Raw genomic sequence first — 21,290 nt, 5'->3', positions numbered from 1 at the left:
AAACACGAACCGGTTTTCGAAGTATTATCCTTTTTTAAGTGTCGAGGAATGGTTATCCAAATTAAAATTGCTTTGCAAAGTATGCCAATTCTTTTTATAGCCTTATGTCTTTTGACAGGAAGGCTTGCAAATGTGTGTTATTGGTGTCTTTCTATAGAATTACTCGGCATCTCTATGTTCTCTTCACGGCATCAACTAGTAAATCTCGATAAAGCCAAGACACCACCTGAAATTAGCAAAATACAATAAGATTAATTACCGAAAGGAAGATTATATAATATGTATCTTCATATTTAAACTCTTCCATACTGTAAGTTGGTAATCTTTCGTGAAACTTTTGGATTTTTCGACCCGGTTTCCCCCTGTCAGTGATGCAGGTAAGAGGGCCGACTTGTAAAAAGCATCTAGTCGTTCGGATTAGACAATAACCGACGCCCTGTGTTCCACAGACTGCACGTTAAAGATCCCCTGACAGGTGGAAATCGAAAAAAGGCTTGCTTTTGCCACTGTCCTGGCAAAATTCCCCTCAAAGCACCCTGCATTCATTAGCCCAAATAATGCAGAACAGTAGGGCATAAAATTCCATAATTTCATTTACTTCATAATTAAAGATCAAACAAAAGTTGCTGTATGAGAAATTAAACACATATAACATAACCAAATGTATATATACATTCCCTTTAAGAAAAAATTCACAATGTACTATTGAAAGTCACCGAACCTTACGCACTGACCAAGAATTTAGCTCACAGTCCGTTGTCTATCAGGTTTAGGTAAAATAGAGGCTCAGTGACTGGACGCGTTAATAGCTCGAGTATACTTTCTGGTTGTTCAATCGGGTTTCACCATGTCATTGTTGTACGTTGGAAGGCTCCGTGTGCTACGGCTTTTGCAGTTTGAAATCAAAAAAAGATCAGGCTTATGCCGCTGATCTGGCAGGAAGTCACTGATTGCAAACTTTATGGCATTGTCCGTCTTTATTAGCCCAATCTGGTTCAGAATAGTAAAACGTAAACAACATTCTTATTATTTCAGAGAAAATCATACAAAATAAATTTAGTTTTATGAGGAATTTGAGGCGAAATTTTTTTCATTGCACACTGCATGACATTGCCTTCCTCATTGGCATAAACACTGGTAAACAGGTGCAGAGAAGTAGAACGTTTTATTTCATTTCGGTTCACTTCACTTTCTCAACAACCGACCATTTCACGGCCTCGAGATAGCGTCCTTATATATACTCGGCCACAATAATAATATAGCCTACTTGTTTACCGTGTTCAAAGCAGACGTAGTTGTCAATCGAGAATATACTATAATATTCTAGAAGTGAGTAAAAAGCCAATAGAGAGATCTTCGAATTCGTCTACTCAGCTATAAGTTGTCACTGAAGACGTTGTCATTGATATTACAACAACCATGGAAGGGAAAACCTCAACCGTTTTATTGGCTGTGGATAACAGTTCTAATGCCGAATACTGTATGAATTTCTACTTACAACGTTTACACAAACAAGGTAACAAATTGGTGATTTTGCACGTTCCTGAATATTGGGGTGATATGGCCAGAATGATGAGCCCAGCTAGACTGACGGAGGTTTACAACGAATCTCAGAAACGGGCGAAAGTAATTGGCGAAAAATTTCACACCATAGCTGCCAAAAACAGTGTTAGTGATATCGAATTTGTGACAAAGGATGGAAATGACCCATGGCATGTTATTGTCGATGTTGCAAAAGATAAAAAAGTTGATTTCATAGTTATGGGTTCCCGAGGAATGGGTAAGCTAAGAAGAACCCTAGTAGGCTCAGTAAGTGATGGAGTTGTACATCATTCTCATGTTCCGGTTATGGTGGTACGAGAATAGGATCAATAATAGAATCTAGATATTTATAGCAATTAACACCTTTAATACTGAGTGAGTGACATTAATAAATTTAGTTAATTCTGTTAATCAACGGTTTGGAAATGCTGACAATCCTATCAAAAGAATTCAAGAATTGGAAATGCTGACTAGTTTATTCAAGGGCTTTAAATCAATGGAAATACTGACAAATCTATTCAAGGATTATAACGATTTGGAAATGCTGGCGATTTCAGATATTATAATGGGAATGCTGACTCGATTATTCAAGGAATACAACGTTTTGAACATTTTATTGCATTCAACGATTGTTACGTTTTGGAAAGGCTGACAATCCCATAAATTTAGTTTTGAATCTTTTTGAAATGCTGACTAGTCCATGCAATGAATGTTGCGTTTGGAAATGCTGGCTAGTCGTTCAAGGTGTTTAGTTATACTTGGAAATGCCGACAAGCACCATCAAAAGAATCAAATATTTTGTCCGTGTAATTACATATTTTCTATGAGCGATCTACTGCATTTATATTGGAAGGTTACTGGGAACTAGTTTAAATTTAACATTTTCATCTGTATTTGAAACATTATGGTTAAATGTTTGGTTTTAATATGTTTATTTCATATTTTAAAGTTATAATTAGCACAGATTATACAAAACACAATACTGCACCTTTCTGCACTAACGTTTATATAGGACAAATTATTTCGATAAATGTGATATCAACACAATGGTTGTTATTGGTTCTCCCTGAAAGAAAAATATCTTACTTTAAAGGGATATTGATGTTAAATATTTGCTTCTCGATTAATCACATAATGTTATTTTACGCTGTCTATATCATTTTTTAGAATGAAAATCTGTCGTCTGGTTCGTCTCTAATTTAGGAAATCGGAAAATTCAGGTCGTTTTTACCAACCGGTACCCATTGTGATAACGTCTGGGATCAGCAACGTATTACTGCAATTCCAGCTCTATCCAACTTTTTCACTATAGACATTCACTTTAAATGTTATGTTAATGTTATGTTTATTTGACATTCGATAGGGATAAGCCTAATCTTTTTACTGTTTATTCAAAACTATCTTATTTTCTATGTTAAATGATGTTTGTTATGTAAATAAAGATCATATTTTAGTGTTTGCTGTGTATTTCATCTCTCTCATATCCTTAAAGCCTATATTAGGCTATATCTAACCCTGTGTAAATGAATATGTTGTATAGCTAAACTCAGCCAAGGTCATCCATCGCATATCTTATCAGTTTAGCACAACAGGGATGACTAAGTCCTCACAATGTCGAGCTATGAACATCGTCTTATACCTTGACAAAACAACCCTGTGTAAATGAATATAAATGAATATAAATATGTTGTATAGCTAAACTCAGCCAAGGTCATCCATCGCATATCTTATCAGTTTAGCACAACAGGGATGAATAAGTCCTCACAGTGTCGAGCTATGAACATCGTCTTACACCTTGACAAAACAACCCATCCTGCTTCACGGATATAGTCATTTAATTGGATTGTTCATTACCAAATTCAAACAAAATATTATTACAATTGGCATATTGTTTTCAGACTTTCTGACGAGGGCTTCGATTGGTAGCGTACAAGCCAATCAAATCGCTCCATTCGAAGTTGGGTGTCTATTCCAGTTAAGGTATAAAACGAAGTTACTTCCTTCTCCAATATCTGATTAAAATGTAAATCTGTATATTTCTTTCGTCTGACTTTCTGGGTCGTATAATATTCAACCAATCAAATGCTCTGTTCAATAAAATATTCGATTGGTTAGACAAATTTGAATTAACATGGTTCTAAATAACAAATTTGTAAGATCAAGAGTAGTAACATCCGTATTTCAATTAGAATGATCAAAAAGTTCCAGTTTGATTTAGTGATGGTAAAAATCCCACTGTGATAAGGCGATCGATATTGATGGACCAAGTAACTCGTATGAGACAGGAAATCTCAATTTATCAAAACGACTATTTCATAGGAGAAGGATTGCACATACACTAATAATATTTATGACTTACGTGTATGTTCATACTTACCAGATAACATAAATATTGGATATGTGGAGGCGTCATTGATATCTAAGTGTGCACGTTACAGTGAAACACGTTAGAAATATGTTTAGTTTCATCCTTGAAAGGGACGATATTGGTTATAGTAGTGATTTTTAAAAGAAAATAGGATTTTACGTTTGTTAAAAGGAAATACATTATATGTATATTAAGCGCTTTTCGAACAAAATATATTTAAATTCATATCCTTTTCATGCATGACTGAAAACATATCACTAATATGAATAACAGCCCTTAATATAAACCGGTTTGAGCAGTTACTGTATTTCCATCTTTTTATCAAAATAATTTTGGGTGACCCTCCAATCGAGGATAAAAACGAAAACCAAAACAAATTTACTCGACTGTGACAGATAGATAGTGATTGTAAAAATAAACCAAAGGGCATGCAGTATTAACGTGTTTTGACTGTTTTGGACACCGAAACTTGATGATGACTACATCCAGATGGATGATTTGCCTACTTTAAAGGTCTGCCCATTATAAGTCTTATAAATGCATAGGCCTACTAAGGTCAACGTGGAATCGTCTTGTCACGGTTTGAATTCTACTTTACTAACCCCATGTACAGTTATCGCTATTGTTGCATAGTAGCTCTATTTTGCTCTTTGTAAGGTCTGGTAAGCTTTTAACACTAGCCACAATTCCGGGGAAAATGTATGTAAAAAACTCTATGTACAATTTGGTATGTAACTATAGCTCCACGTGCAGTGTGGTATGTTACTAACCTCATGTTTGGCATGAATTTTACTCGTACAGTGGAGTTAGTAAAATGTACAGAAACTGCATGTACAGTTTGGTATAGAACTAGCTCATGTAAATTTAATATGTAACTTGCTACGTATATGGGTATGAGACTGGCCACATGAAGATAGGTAACTAGCCCAGTGTACAGTTGGTTTGTAACTAGACATATGAAGAATTTGGGTTTGTAGCTAGACATATGAACAGTTTATTGTGTAACTAACCCAGTGTACGGTTTGATATGCTTTATCAATATGTTTATCTGTAAACATAAGGTGAGTCATTCACATTCTGACCTACTATCAGTTGAAGTAAGATTGGTGAATAAGCCTAGTTTTAAGGTATGCAATATTGTTAGCATTATTATATAGCTTTTTAACGTTGAATTAGCATTATAATGACAAAATAAGTATCATGCATACAGAATGACGTGAACGCTGCAATATCCTGTCTATAAGAATCTGTGATAGAAAATCGTGCAGAGTAAATCAACTTCCAAACTGGAGGAAAATTAAAAATTTAGTGTGAAGAAACAGTGAGAAAGAAGGATATGTTTTGAATAGTATTTCATGAAATCGTGTCACTATCCCAGTGAACCGCAACAAACAAACAATAATTATGTTAAAGGTTGTGAACTTTTAGTCGTGGTAAATATGTTTGTAAGCCACAACTGAATACATATCACATTGATAATAGATAATACACGACAGCCTTTATTCATAAGGGGCCAATTTTATATAAGAAAACATTAAGTTAGGTTAGGTTAGGTTAGGTTAGGTTAGGGAGGTTTTCCATCAAAACGCATCATCAGCCTAGACATTTTATCGTAAAACATGTAATTTATCAGTACAAGTCTGGGGCATCAAACCTTGATTGAAAACATTAACTGTATCTTTGATCGAAAACATTAACTGTATATCTTCATGCAGGGTGCAATGAGGGAAATTTTGCCAGGACAGCGACATTAGCCTGCTCTTTTTCGAATTTCATCTGTAACTCTGGATCTTTAACGTGCACGTGTCTGTAGCACTTTGGGCCTCGATTTATTTTCCCATTGCAGACTCTCTTACCTGCTGACAGGGGGAAACCGGGTTAAAAAGTCCGAAGGTATTATCTCGACCTATGTCGGATTTGAACCCAGGACCTTCAGTATAGCGAGCAAGCGACAGAAGGTGCGAATAGACGAGGTAAAGTGTACGGTACGATCGATACAGTAGAAAATAGAACAAGAGAACACGCGAGGTATGGGTCCGGACACGGTGCGGACGCGATTCACTTATATTATTTTTACTGTAACGATAATCCCGCATCGCACATAGCATTGGATATCGTACCTCGTCTATTCCCACTTTAACTCGGTTAAGATGAAAGTGCACTGTTATTACAGTGAAATTGCAAGTGTACTATTAATTTATGCACACTAAATGATGAACATAAGTACAAGATACCAATCTGAGATCATCTCACGTCAAGCTATTACGAACTGTGTCTTATACCTTGACTGCAATATTCAGATTTCTTGCATCACGTAATGCAACTAGCAACGCTAGCTTAAGGTGTATGGAAAGTCAATTATGGGCCACTTGACAAATACCGTGAATGTTTCTATATATTATATCCTATTGTATCCGATTCCAATCTTATAATCGATAATAAAGATACATGTATAAGTAAAACAAAGACGCTTTGTGTTTAATTCCCATTTGTTTACAAAGACAGTCCACCATTACGTCGAATTGATCACATGACCCCATGACGTCATTGTTGGAACCTTCGTTAACCTAATAATCTTGATAGGCTACGTCAATATTTACATCAAAATGCCGAAGCGCTATGTCGCGCAATTTTGCAGCAATACCTGTAAAGAAAACAGTTTACACGGCTTTCCAAATGGTGCTGGTCTCAGACGACAATGGGTCAAATTCGTTCAATTGAAAAGGGCTGACTTCCAGGCGCCGACTGAAAACTCTCAGTCTGTTATTTGTGGGGCCCATTTCAAACCAGAATGTTTCTCTGGAAGCCTGATGGTACAAATGGGATTCAAAAACAAAAGGGACTGGATACTTGATAACAGGCTCCGTCCCTACAATCCACATGGTGCCAATTGTAGAATCAGCCTCGATACAGGGACAAACAGTGAAACGGCCATGTGAAGCCAGTTCGACGGTAACAACAGCAGTAGGCCTAGCACATCAAGCCCCACCCCCACCCCTAAAGATACAAAGAAAAAGCAAAGCAATGCACAAAATACAAGTAGCCGAGGTATATTTCATGAATTTAATCTGGCTTTTCTGGTGAAAATAACGCATAAAAAGGCACATAATATAAAAAATATAATAAAAGACCCAGTAGGCCTAGGCCTAGGCTTACACCTACAAACGAGTAGGGTATACGATCTGAACTGCTAAACAAAAATCAAAATCCATATAAAAGCATTTTGTCAATAGGCATAGGCCTACATGTTCTGAAATTGATACGGAAGAGCAATGCAGTGATGATATAATTGAAATTAGTCGTCAGAATCAATGTTTCATCCTTCTCCTCCCTGGTTTCGTCCTCAGCTTCCTTGATCGAGATGCCCGTAGGACCTGTTATAAGTGTCCATTGATTAAAATGTGTGGCTGTCACACTCAGGTGAATTATGCTGCCATTTTCTTTCAGATCCTTCAAGAAGCGGATGCCCGAGCCCGAGCCGAATTGGAAGCAGCTAATAATGTCCAAGCACACATTGAAGCCCGAGCAGTTGAGGAAGTTGCTGCATCTGCCGCACAGACAAACACTTGTGTTTCATGCCAAACAAATCCTGTGCCAGTCATCGACCAAGGCACACAGGTGTCTGCACTTAAGCCCCACGTCCGCTCAAAGGGTGTGAACACGACGATCAAGATCATGATTGATACGGGGATGTAAACCGAACCGGTCTTTTTTACTTCTGTGTCATTTAGCAGCACCCCCAAGAAATGCCGCCAGATACCTCACGATACTGCATGTTTGGTGAGCCCCATCAAGCCAGAATCACCAAAGGCAAAAGACTGCGACCCGGACTAACATCCTATTAAAACCAAGGAGGAGAAGGATGAAACACCACCCATTACACCTGCAGACCATATTGCGGAGAAAAAAAATAGTATTCGAGTCTAATCTACTCCAGCTGTTCGATACTTGCCCACATTGTGCCCACCCGAGTCAGAGCCATATTGTTGATAAACCAAACAGTGGCTTTGGGACAATGGTCCGTGTAGAACAGCGATGCATGGATTGCGAGTTTACTCGTAAATTGGACAGCCAGCCAATGTTGAAGCAAATGCCCCTTGGTAACCTGATGTTATCTGCTTCAATCCTTTTCTCTGGCAGTCAGATCAGTCAAGTGCTGCGCATGTTACATATTTTCAATGTAGCTACGTACAGTCGACAGACTTTTCAGCGCCACCAAAATGATTATGTCATACCGACAATCATCAATGGGTGGAAAGAAAAGCAGGCAGACCTGATCGCAGAACTTAAAGAAAACCAAATCCATCTTGCAGGTGACCGCAGAAATAACAGCCCATGTCATTCTGCCAAATATGGTACGTACACCTTTATAGAACAAACATCAAAGAAGGTGGTAGATCTGCAACAAGTACAAAGCAGTGAAGCTTGTAGCAGTAACGCCTGTGAATTATTTGGTTTTAAAAGGGGGGTGTCTTTCCTAACAGAACAACTAACTTGCCGCGGTCTAGTTACAGATCGGCACAGATCTATAGCTGCCTTTATTCGGGACGATCTTAAAGTCAACAACCCCATGTGTGCGGAGATGGATCATTTCAATGATGTTTGGCACACTGCTAAGGGCCTTGGTAAGAAAACAATCAAGATCGGAACCAAGCAGCCAGAAGTCAACCTATGGAAAAAATCCATTGTTAACCACATGTACTTTGTTGCAGCAACAGCCCCCAAAGAAAATAGAAGGGATCATCTCAAAGACAGGTGGCTTTCTCTGGACAATCACCTCCGTGATATTCATGAAAATGACCTTGACTTGAACCCCATGTGTGATCATGGGCACCTATTGTACGATAGAAACAAAGAGTGGTTTGTTCGTGGGACAGTGGGCAGTGCGATGCTGACAGACCTGCTGACATCAAATGCAGTGGTCAAGGATGTCCAAAATCTGACACCTCGATTCCAAACTTCCAGTCTTGAAGCATTCCATAGTCTTGGTGTTCGCTTTGCGCCCAAACATATCCACTTTGGTTGGCTCGGTCAATTGGCGAGGACTTACCTGGCGGCTATGCATCACAATGAAAACGCCAACAGGATGCAAGCTATAACAAGAAATGGACTGCCTCAATACCGTGTTAGTTTCCCCAAGTATAAATCTGGCCACCAAAACTGAGTCCACACATGACTATGCAAGGTGGTTGATGCACAAACTACTGAAGTCCTACAATGAAAGTCCCACAAGAAATTAGGGATGAGCAGCCAGCACACCTTGTAGCTGCCTTTGTTTGCAAGGGATGACCAATAAAAATAATAAACGTAACCTTGACGCCTTTAATGCCCCCTTCTCTAACCCCACTTACTTAAAACTAATTATATTTTACATCATTAAAATCAGAATTGATTAAACTATTTATTGATACTGTCTGATTTCAACGCAATGTCGGCCATTTAGAACCAGTGTAGCCTTCTTTATTTGGAAATGTTTCTCTGATTTTTCTAACACAGCAAGATGGCAGAGGTATCCGATGGTGGCGGCCAACAACTCCCCAGCACCACCTCACTAACTGTCTGTATGCAGTATGTCTGTACATTCTGTAATATGAAAGTAACAAAGCACATATATTTTTCTGTTGATGTTGATTTATGCAATTATTTCTGTAACATTTTAAAAGCATCATGAAACATAATAATTGATAAAGTATTATTTATTATACAGTACTCTTCTTTTGTTCAAAATACCGGTATCATGCAAAAGTAATGTTCTTTGAATATGAAATGAAGAAAGTATCTCAAATATGTACAGTCAAGTAACCTAATTTCGTGGTAACCTATTTTTCGTGCATTTCCGGAAATGATTAATAATTTACATGTGCGACCTCGCATGACCCCCGCATTTGCTTGTTTTAATAAACATGGGTTTTCTGTACAATATCAGCTAGTAGAATGAATCCAGTAGTTTCAAGCAAGGTAAAATGTATTAATGTATACTTTGACAAATACAAAATGGCGGATTTCAGTTATTACCAAACGTCACCATTTTTATCGGCCGAATTTCCTTATAATTCCAAGCGGTGATCGGAATTCCAAGTGTCGTCTGCTAGAATGTAGTCCAACGAATGAAGTCACGTGATCAACTAGCAGATTCCGTGTCAGCAGAAAATTTCTATGGAACACAAAGTGGAACATATTCTTATGTTGTTTCATTGACTTTTAGCAATAAATCACGCTACATATTTTATTTTGTTAGTCACTATTTTTTTAAAATCGTGGTTCTTTAAAGGAATTGTCACTAGTTATAATGAATTGATATTAAAGATAAATACTCAGAGATGTTAATTATACCAATGGGTATCCACAACGTGTTTTTCTCGACTACGAAAATAGGTGACGCATTCTGCCGCCGTTGCCGAGTTGGTAGCTCATGAAATATGGGTCAAAGTGAAGGATTCATAAAGAAAATCGAAACAAACCAATATTAATTATTTTGTAGAATATCTGAGGAAACATCTAAGACATTAACTTTGACGAAATTCGGTGTTGAATTCTTATATGCATGAAAATAGGTTACACCACTGTACTAGGAGGAAACACACTCATTCTGTTCAGAGACCATGCCCTCTCCTTGATATTGCTGCTTGTACTGTAGATATGCTACCTCCAGCACCTAGAAGTGCCTTGAAGCCCGGGTGCTTAGTAATGCACACCAGTTCATTTTCAGGAAACATATCTATGTTCTCCTCCACCTTCTTTACTATCTGAGGTCGTTCAAGGCAGCAGCAGCTTTCTGTCACTGTAGCCATGGGCAAACATCTTAAACATGTGCACCTGTAAAATAATAAGTCCAGTTTTAATTCTAAGTTGATTATATTTGTTGTATTTTTCTGGTCACATTTACTACTCAACTAGGGCCTACTGATCTTAATTTTAGATCTTAAACTGAGTAACACCGTCTCAAAGAATGGCTATGCACAATCTCCAAACGTGCAAAGTATTTATGCCATAACATGCCAGATCATTCGTCAAAATCATTTTGAAGCGTGCGATTTTTAATACAAAATGAACGCTATGAACCAGTCATTATTTCCCAATCGATTTCCATTTTCATGAATTTCGGCAGTGTCATCGTCCTGGTTTGTCCTTTCACTGTAATTCTCCCCTCCCGGGGACGCTTAACTGACTCGAACTGGTAGCCCACCACACCCCCAAACATTTCGTATTCATCTTCTTCCTCTTCGGACTGAGATAAACTGTGAGTGCTTAACGAATCGTTTTCATTATAATACATAACTCCCGCCATGTTTGTTAATCTGTCAGTTAAGCTTTCCCAGAAACCACCGCGTCCATAATTTACGTCACGCATACATTAGCGTACATTCGGATATTTCCGGAACGTGCTCGTGGTTTTCCGTACAAATCATCGATTTCCCATCAAAATATCACTTTTTCACCCCCACGAATTTTTTTTCCGCGAAAAGGATAATGGCATTCAATTCAATCATTAATTATTTATCAAATACAAAAGTAAACCATATTAAGACTTTCCATAATCTTTAATACCTTTTCCTTTTTCGGTAAGCACATACTTTGCAATTCTAATATGCAATACAATATACCCAATAGCCAAATTTCATGAGTTTTTTTGTATTAAGTAGTCAACTATTTCCGTTCAACCTAAATCTAGAATACTAATATTCAAAATTGACAAACTTTAATGGAAGTTGCTCGTTATTTTCTAGGTCGGTAAATATAAGTCAAATGACCATGATTAAGTCATATTTGCTCATTATTCCAGTAGACCTAGTTATAAATACTTACGGTACAGATAATTAATGGAAGAAATACTAATTTGTTTGGCTTTAGACCAGCTGATAGATGTAGTTTTTCAATTATCAAATATAATGAAGTGTTATTTAATTATCTACTATTAGTATTATTTTAAATATTAAATAAAGTAAAAAGCAAATGAAACGTCACTTCTGAAAGTACAGATAAAACATAACAGACACTGTGTAAACTTATTTAATGTTCTACTGCTTCTTTTTGCTGTCATAAAGTCCATTTAACACTGACTTTCTACCATGTCTTGTACATATTTAAGTATTTGAAAATGAAGATGTAAATAAGACACACATGTCTTTTGTCTATATTTCAGCTTGATGTATAGTCTATCAGTTTCCCATGGATTAGAAGATTCATGATGTTTGCAAGAAATTTTAAGAGAATTATTCCGCGGGTCGTAAATTTGAGTTGCGGATTGGAAAATGTTGTCAAGTATGGGCAGAAAAGTTTCACAAGAAATATAGCACCAGCGTCAATACGTGTGGTAAGATATTCACAACTCCGTGAGCTAGATGAGTTGAAACCAGTAAATATTGGTGTCATAGGATGTGGACGAATTGCTCAAGTCCATATCAAGAACTTATTTAATATTAGAGGAGTCAATCTACACTGGTTAGTGGACAATAAAACTGAGAATATAGAGCAGATACAGCGATATTTTTGTTTGCAACACGTCAATGGTTATAATGTTGATCGTCTGGACGGACTTCTAGATGATCCCAGGTACGTTACGTTTTGATGTAATTGACAAATGGTCATAGTGGCTACATCAGCTGGGTGTCGATTGCGTCACTAATCGCGAAGGGCCTTGTGTGATACAAGGATATTGCGATTAGTGACGTCATCAAACATTTATTTGATTGTGTAATTGCAGGAACAACAGACGTCTGACTGAAAATTTTAATTGTGCACATTGATGCTATCAGTGCCCATGCTACACATAAAACAAAAATTGAAAACCTCTTTACAATCCCTTTGACGAGTTCGCAGAGCTATTTAGCAAAAAAGCAACTGGTAACGTTTAGGAAAGTAAGGCTACCTTTCATTGCTGAAATCTAATTTGATTATATTCACACGACACACATAATTCTATTTATACAATGCCAATTTCTGTATTACAGTTTAGACGGTGTATTAGTTTTGAGTTCTACTTCTGTACATACTGAACAATGTTGTCAAGTTTTAAAGAAAGGTGAGCGAACTGTTGGATTGATAAACATCAATTATATAAATATCAATCTGAAAATATGTTCAACTACACAATGGTAAATTTCAATCAAGGATCGTCCTTAGAATTGTTAATGCCGTTGTCGTACTCTCAGAAATCGATTGAAAGTAATATAAGCTTACATTTATATATATATCGGATTGCTTTTAGCGGAATTGCAGGAACCACACAGACGTCTGATTGAAAATTGGAATGGTGCAAATTGATACTAACAGTGTCCCCTATACACAATTTAGAAAAACTATTTACAATCACGTTGCATTGGTCAAAATTTCAGGAAAAGCCGTATTCGTAGAAAAACCAGCAGGAGAAACTATACAAGATATTTCACATTGTTTTGAAACTGCAGAAAAACAAAAGCAGGTTTTAGTGACCGGGTATAACAGGTATGTTCAAACAGACTGGTATGGGCTGTTTTAGCTGATAGAGATCGATTTCAGTTATTCATATCAATTCTCACTTCCGGTGGTCTTACAATTCAATCAAAACCCACCCGAAAATTTTCAATTGTCGCTTTACTTAATAGAATTTACATTCTACATAGAATAAGTCTTGACTATATCGACATTTTTATTCTGAATTGATACTGAAAAAGAGAACTGGAATTCCTGTCGTTGGTGAATCAATCAATGATAATAAGACCATCAAAGGGGTTTTATTCAAAATTCAAAAAGATTAAAATAAAATACGTGTTTAAATGGAAAATATCTAGCACACCTTTTTGTCTGTCGTATTCACGTGACGTTTCAAAAAAAAAATTGCATTGCAATTTCACTAATGAATAGACTGAAATACTATGTCAAGGCTGAATGTGAAATTGTTATGTTGATCTAATCATGTTATAGAAATATTAAAACACAACCTGATAAATGTTAAATAGGCTGAAAATGATCAGTCGTGAGGAGATCACATAGCGCGAAACTCTTGAGTTCTTCAAGTTCTGTTCTAATATTTTTGTATTTCTATATATCTCTACAATTAATCTATTCTAATTTGTGTGTGGTACCCATCTTAACACCTATAAATACCATATTTCATTATGAAATACTTCCTCATTTATACATCATATACTTCGTCATATTAAAAGTTAATTTGCTGCTACTAATGTATTGTCAATATGTTGTTTTGGACTTTGGGTTTGTAATCAGTAATTAATTCATTTTCAATTACAGGCGTTTTGATGCATCATTTCAAGAATTATACAGCAGCTTCCATAATGGTTCCATCGGGAAACCAATCTTTATCAAGTTAACATCCCGAGACTGTCCCAGACCTTCCATTGAATTTCTAAAGAGCTGTGGTAGGTGTTTGCTGCGGCTATTGACATTAAACTTCCCTGAAAGGTGCTTACTTAATAGATTTCAATTCCAAGACCTTTTGACTAATGGACATGGACAAACGCATTGAAATATCTTTTTAAAGTCTTTTCCATTAATATTTTGTAGACCAAGAAGGGTGTAATCTTATATCAGATATGGCCATTCACGATATAGACACTTTAGTCTGGTTAACCAAAGCTGAACAACCAGAGAGTGTGTTTGTCCAGACACATATACACCATCCTGATATGGTGGCTGGGGGGTGGGAAGATGCTGTAATGATGATGTTGAAATATACAAGTGGTATTATAGCTTGTATTGATGTAGTTAGAGAATCTAAGTACGGTTACGACATTAGAGTTGAGGTAAACAAATCTCCCTGTTTGGCGACCGGCAATCAGTATTATCATTTATTACATTGGGTTGCTTCAAGAAAAACGTGTGACCAATCTTCATAGGTCACATTTAAAACAAAACTGACCTTTTATCATTTTATTCTTATAATAAATAATATAGTCTTAAAAAGAGAGGCGTGTTCATTAAGGTATTCCACTTATACAATAAAATGCATCGTTTATTGCAGGATAATACAGAATTTAATCAAGGAGTCATTCAACATATTCACAGCATGCGAAAGTCACCTTTCTTGTATCACAGAATGCAGCGATTTGATTGGATTGTATGTTAGCGAATAAAGCCAATCAGAGCCCTTGATAGACTGTAAAGAATACAATCAAATCGCTACATTTACAAACTTACGTGATGCAGTCTAGATATAAGACGAGGTTTGTAATAGCTCGATATTGTGAAGACGCTGTTTTTTGCAGATTGTTATTCCTAGATGTTAGGCCACTTGATCCAGACAAGAGAATATGTTTTTTTGTGTTAATAAATTTGTATTTAACTGAAGGTGTTTGGTGATCAAGGACAGCTAACGGTCGGGCCATGCAGAACAACATCTCTCAGAAGAGACAAAGCAAGCGGTTCCACAACCTCTAATCTACAGTACTCCTTTCTAGATCGTTTTGAGAAGGCGTATAAGAATGAATTGGAACATTTCATTCAATGCGTAAGAGGTATGATAACATTTTATATTACATGTAGCAGGGCCATAGACAATCTAATTAATATCAGATTAAAATCTCGTTTCTGTTCTTTTTCCCCTAATATTTTTCGACTTGTTTGTAGTTGTAGTTTGGAATTGTAGTTTTTCTACCACAGTCCCAAAAGACTTTAGTTCTAAATTAAAAGAGCGAGGTTTTTAACTAATTTTAAATAGTTGGTTTTATGGACTGCCTTAAATGGAATGGTTAGTTTCTAGAAAATGAAATACTTCGGAAAGACTTTATTGACTTGATTAGGTGGCATGGAGCTCTACGTTGACATTTGATGACATATATACAGATTGCCCAATTTTACAAAAATGAGTTGAAAAAAAACTTTTTGGCCAAATTCCGAACCTTAGATGCTAACTTTGTTCATACACAAAGTCCAGTATTGAATAGCGAATCCCATTTTCAATTGAGCTTTCCTGATTGATGTCCACGTGTGAATGCACTCTGAAAAAAAATTAGACCATCTTCAGGCTCTAGCTCTACAAGAATTTCATATTGTGAAGAATTGTTTTGGCGAAGCTGTAATATTACCTTAAAGGGCCAGATGCGCCATTTTCCTTGTTTTGACCAATCGTACCTTACTCTCTGAAACGGGTTTTTTTTTTAACTGAGCCAATCAGTAAGTTTGTGTCCAGAAAAAACAAACAAAATTTATTTTTACAGGAAAAGAAAAGTCGTCTGTTAAAAAGGATGAAAGTTTAATGACTTGGTTGATAATAGAAAAGGCTTTAGAATCTTGGAGAAATAAAAATGTGGTTTACTTCTGATGCCGCTCCGGCAACAATTACATCAGTTACATCTCATCAGTGGAGATCATTATTTGTGCAGTTTACTACTTATACCATTATGAATTAGAGAGGATTATAGGTTTTCTTTCTATGCGTATCAGGGACATCTATATGCTACCGGACGTCCGCCTGTACCTCCGTATTCAAGAAAACTGACCAGATAATGACATCACTATCGCAAATACCATTGTGTTTGGATTAAGATCGTGGTCAAAAGAAGCCAAAACTAGCTAGAAAGCACTTTAAACCCCTTCAATTGCTCGAATTGCATTCTGGATCAGCTGTACAATCAAAATCATCGTTACAGGCTTGTTTTAACCCCGGTGTAACTGGTTGTTTCATCTTGTCTTGTAATAAAATCTGGAGACAAATTTTAATGTTACGGTGTAACCAATAACGATGTGATTACAATTTGTTTGGATGTACCGTTATTAAAGGAGACATAATATAAAAAAAATGATCGATGCGCTCAAACTGAGTGTGTATTAAAAAGACTGTAATTTTTTCGCATTAATTAGATCATTTGATAATTGTTTCCCTTGTGATTGACCTTCTTTCTCTGTTCGAAATTTCGCTTACGTAATTCGGATTGCGTAATTATGTTATGAAGGTGAAATGAGCTACCAAACCATTAGGAATGAAAAATATCAATATGAGAGTGGAGACTTTTCATGATATAACAGCATGGTGTCAGAGTTTCAATTGGCAGTTAAAAAACGTAAACACAAACAAAAGCATTTCAACCTTTAAACGTGAAAATAGAAACAAGAAGAAAGAGATGTCGTAGGAAAATTGGGCTGCTTATGAGCAGAAACATTATGTTTCTTTGAACTCAATCAAAATACAAGTGTATCCTCTTGACAATGTCAAGCTATTACGAATAGATTTCTAAAACATAGACTCACTTGGCAATCACACAACCTTTTTGAATTTCAGTTATCTAAACGTCAAACACATAACATTCAATATTCAGAATTCTAACACCCAGTTAAAACTCACTATGTGCACAATATTTACAGATTTCTCCTTGGAGCTCATCCTGTATAGACGATTGTAGAATGTTTTTTAGTGCTTATATCTGCCACAATAACTGAGGTAATTTGAAGTCCATGGTTTTCGGGGGTCACTTGTACCTTGGTCTCAGAAATAGGATTTGTTCAGCTGAGCTAAGTAATAATAATCACAGCTTCACCTTCTTAGCAAAGTGTATCCATAATTCTTCGTATCTGAAAGTTAGATTGACTACTCTCTTTGTTTCAAGACTCTTCATTTACGATTAATTACACAGTAGTCTCAATCATTCAGACCCACTTCGTCTATGAACAGCTGCGACGAAAGATATCTGGGTGTCAGAGACTATATCAACAAGATGTACAACTTTCGGATATCCCAATTTTCAGATTGAAGACAAGCTTATTATACGATTTTCGTCCAGTTCTAGTATTTCTGAAGATTATTTACACATATTCAAGGCTCAAATCAACATTGGATGATCGTGTGAACCCCAGAAGGTAAATTCTATGAGTCTGATAACTACAGGACAGGTCCCACCATCCGAATGTTTCTTGCGGCATCAAACAGGTTTACCGTTTAGTAAAGATGAGCTTTGCTAAGACCCTGTTGTAAAACGATGGAGATGACGTCATCAAACAAGGTTCTAATATTAGAACTGTTTGTGGCTGTCGTAAAATGACTATAGAATTCACGACTATCAACATTTCTCTCGGTAAATAATAGTTGTATATATCTAGAAGATTCTTTGTAATCAAAATCTGTACCTAAAATTGAATAAAGAATGATGATAATAAGGTTGAAACTTTGGATATGAAAACATACGACAAATAAGATGGAACCTACCAATAAACTATAAAATGAATAAAGTAACATTGATACGCAATATTTTCTGGAAATCTGTAAAAATGTTTTCTTTAATGTATGATAAACATTAACGTGGTATTCGGATGATGTATAAAAGTATGATCCATAATATTAATATAACAATTTTCAAATAATCCGCTTGGAGCGATTAGCCACTTGCGATTGAGCGGATGGTGTTTTGGACCAAAGTCCATGATCATATAGAGTAAGAAGAAAAAACGCCAACTTACCGTTATATTCCGGGAATGTAGAATGAAGAGAAATGTGTCGTATTTTACTTCTAAATATATCTGTTTTATTTAGAAATAATATAATGGTGGTTATTTCAAAAATTTGGTGACTGATGACACTTCTAAATAACTGTAAGGACTGCATTAACCGATTCTAGAAAATAAAATTATTTATCATATTGCTGGATCGTTATATCGAAATAACAGTCGAATCTAAATTTTTGAACAGATGGAAATTATGACTGTGTTTCATGTTTTTTAGGGACTGAAGTATACAAGCTAGCTACGTCTTTTTCTAATTCTCCAAAGAGCATATTATTATTCTATTTGATTCCACGTAGGTATAGAACTAATAGCGGATTTCTTCTGTAGTGGGGGTCGTCGAGGATCTTATTTTATACATACATGTAGTCTCCATTTACACCCTTCCTGTTTGGAATACAACACCGGATATTACTATTTAGTCCAATAAAACGCAACCGGATATGAACTTTGTTTGATTCTAACGACCGTTTGGGCAGCTGTAAGTGTTCTCAATAAATCGCAAAACTAAATAAGTGCATCCTGAAGGCAACGCATTGCGTAAAAACATAGTGGACCTCTACGACCAAATACTGACATCGCTATGAAATAAGAGAATGAGAAAATGAAGAATTAGTGAAATAATAGTCCGAAACGTCTGCCTCTGTTTGAGCCTGTAATAGCTATTAGGAAAGCTGAGATTGAAATTTCGGAGGTTTTATACAAATTTGTTTACTTCGATTCGACCAAACCCCAAAGTATTCAGAAAGATGGGTATTTTGTGTAGTTTATTCATACACCATTATACCTCTAAAGCATTTATGTCACGTCTGTGGTTCCATCAAAGTCTTTTTAAACGAATCCAATATCTCACCGGTCATCAAAGTTCACGCGATACTAACAAAACGAAAGTAGTGGAGATGCCCCAGTATCAGAGTTTGGTGGATTTGAGGTAAATGCAATACATGTATGTCTCGCAGGTGCAGAAAATCTCCGTAAAAAAAATTCACACTCTTCAGAGGCCGATTTAGAGGAAGACGTTTCGGACTAATGAAATACCTGAGTGCCATGAACTGGATCTGCATCTCTATTATCATAACAACTAATATCTACTGTATAAATCATAGCTGAGACATTATCAAAATAATGAATCCATTTCCTCGGATCTGTCTTCTGACCACCGACATCAAATACACTGAAATAAGAACCACATGATTTACTTTAAAATCGTATAAATGACACTTCACCATACCAGCTCGCATAATATATTCGGTATAAAATAGATTTCGGTGAAGGGAGGGCTTAGGATGGAACAAATGCTTCTTTGAGAAATTGGAATAAACAATCTGGAACTGCTATGTATTTTAGTAGTATTATATTTGCTTTAACTTCTCGTGCATTGGGTGGGCATTTTAACCCATAACTTAATGGATTGTGATATAGATATGGATAAAGCCTTTTTGGTGTTGTTGCTTTTACCAAATACCACAGAAAATCCAATAAATAAAACATAGCTCCGACTTACGTGAACTCAAATCCCTTGAATTTGAATGAAGTTTCATGAAGTCCGTTGGTATTAACTCTTGCATGTAAAATATCCTGATTATTTGGAACATAAGAATAATCCAATATTCTATCAGCATTATCAGCAAAGCTGAAATAGAAATTGTGCCTTAAGCCAGTAATATGTTGTTCGGAACTTAAATACATATTTATTATCATCTGTACGTCCACACTGTCACATTAATCGAGCATAAAATGTATAATTTTCATTTGAAAATCTTAAAAAACTCTATCAATGACAGGATTAATCACTAAATTTTATGAATTAATTTAGCTGTTGGTGAAAGTATTTTAAAAATTACCAGTCCGTAACGCTCAGTTTCCGTAAAGCTAATTCCACTCATAGTGTACCATTTAGTGCGTGCCAGCAGGAACTGTAACTCAACCCTGTGTTCAATTATGCATGGGTTTTGTTAACGAAAGTTAATTTTCTATTTTCTATTATCAGTATGGGGAGTAATTCTTGTTTTGTGACAACCAGCCCGAGTTTGCAAAGTTGGTGCAGATTGACACTTTAATGAGTATTTTTACTCACTATTCTGTAGAGCTAGGTAAATCGAAATCCCATCTTCGAGTCATACACAGAGTGTAACATTCTGATGATAAAAACCGGGTGATGGAAGATGAGTAACGAGCTATCAAGTTATCAACATTAGCTTCTGTTATATTTGATAATTCAACAAACATGTCCTGTAAATAATATTTTAATACCATTATATTTCGGGGAAGGGAGGGTTTGATTCTCCCAAATGTACAGGCCTAGGGTGGAGCAGACACTTTATTTAGAAATTAGGATTAAGGGTCTTGATATTGGGTTTTCTTCTGTTCTTATTCTGATCTGAAATTAGAAAAAATAACGCGCCCGATGGGCGAGAAGTATAGTATCTGTTATGTACTGATTGTTTTTAGTTTACTATGAACAATATTATCATTTAAGTTCTTATTTTTTGAATATGCAACTATCATTTTCTGCTTATAGACATGGGGGAATTTCTCTTGAAGGCTCTTATAGTGGGCACGAACTATCTTGCTTGCTCGATTGCTGGTTGTATTAAACGGGACAACAAAGGGTGCTATGCCTACATTATGATGAATATTTAGTCCTATAGGTCTTGCTGTATTCAATGTCTCAATCCAATGGGCCTCCCTAGATTGACGGAATTTGGTAGTTTCATCTTCGGGCAAGTCAATTTCTATACGCTCAATTGGGATTAGGGTGAGATCGTCTATTGAATGGTCGTCGAGGTTGAAATGATTAGAAACAGGCTTGTCTTTCTTTAATTTGATGTCTGACCTATGAGCATTAAAGTGAGTTCGTAAATTATTCTTAGTTTCTCCTACATATTGTTTGGGGCATTTCTTGCATGAAATTAAATATATTACATTCGAATGTTCACATGTTCCTGGA

The 21,290-nt window shown here is 36.2% G+C and overlaps 6 protein-coding genes across 6 annotated transcripts; 4 read left to right on the top strand and 2 right to left on the bottom strand.

Annotated features, from left to right (window-relative positions):
* Positions 1-1,274: 1,274 nt before the first annotated feature.
* Positions 1,275-3,562, top strand: LOTGIDRAFT_231833 (hypothetical protein; the record flags this gene model as incomplete). Its single annotated transcript, XM_009054966.1, has 2 exons — positions 1,275-1,780; positions 3,441-3,562. Exons 1-2 carry the CDS (start codon positions 1,420-1,422, stop codon positions 3,560-3,562), a joined length of 483 nt encoding a protein of 160 aa, XP_009053214.1. The 5' UTR covers positions 1,275-1,419.
* Positions 3,563-6,790: 3,228 nt separating this feature from the next.
* Positions 6,791-7,606, top strand: LOTGIDRAFT_160083 (hypothetical protein; the record flags this gene model as incomplete). The annotated part of the gene is made up of 2 exons (XM_009054965.1): positions 6,791-6,958; positions 7,358-7,606. 2 exons carry the CDS (start codon positions 6,791-6,793, stop codon positions 7,604-7,606), a joined length of 417 nt encoding a protein of 138 aa, XP_009053213.1.
* A 166-nt stretch (positions 7,607-7,772) lies between these two features.
* On the top strand, positions 7,773-9,074 carry LOTGIDRAFT_116126 (hypothetical protein; the record flags this gene model as incomplete). Its single annotated transcript, XM_009054964.1, has 1 exon — positions 7,773-9,074. One exon carries the CDS (start codon positions 7,773-7,775, stop codon positions 9,072-9,074), a length of 1,302 nt encoding a protein of 433 aa, XP_009053212.1.
* Positions 9,075-10,503: 1,429 nt separating this feature from the next.
* On the bottom strand, positions 10,504-11,198 carry LOTGIDRAFT_160081 (hypothetical protein; the record flags this gene model as incomplete). Its single annotated transcript, XM_009054963.1, has 2 exons — positions 10,504-10,726; positions 11,080-11,198. 2 exons carry the CDS (start codon positions 11,196-11,198, stop codon positions 10,504-10,506), a joined length of 342 nt encoding a protein of 113 aa, XP_009053211.1.
* Positions 11,199-12,098: 900 nt separating this feature from the next.
* LOTGIDRAFT_160080 (hypothetical protein) lies at positions 12,099-16,169 on the top strand (the record flags this gene model as incomplete). Its single annotated transcript, XM_009054962.1, has 8 exons — positions 12,099-12,463; positions 12,862-12,932; positions 13,246-13,354; positions 14,141-14,268; positions 14,414-14,652; positions 14,871-14,966; positions 15,198-15,363; positions 16,066-16,169. 8 exons carry the CDS (start codon positions 12,099-12,101, stop codon positions 16,167-16,169), a joined length of 1,278 nt encoding a protein of 425 aa, XP_009053210.1.
* A 1,632-nt stretch (positions 16,170-17,801) lies between these two features.
* LOTGIDRAFT_54202 (hypothetical protein) lies at positions 17,802-19,972 on the bottom strand (the record flags this gene model as incomplete). Its single annotated transcript, XM_009054868.1, has 4 exons — positions 17,802-17,968; positions 18,299-18,452; positions 19,394-19,514; positions 19,845-19,972. Coding segments are annotated over 4 exons (570 nt in total), but the record flags the coding sequence as incomplete, so codon positions are not given.
* Positions 19,973-21,290: the final 1,318 nt, after the last annotated feature.

Source organism: Lottia gigantea (genome assembly GCF_000327385.1).
Source record: "Lottia gigantea unplaced genomic scaffold LOTGIsca_23, whole genome shotgun sequence".
Classification (NCBI taxonomy): domain Eukaryota; kingdom Metazoa; phylum Mollusca; class Gastropoda; family Lottiidae; genus Lottia; species Lottia gigantea.
This window is presented reverse-complemented; position numbering and strand designations above follow the sequence as displayed.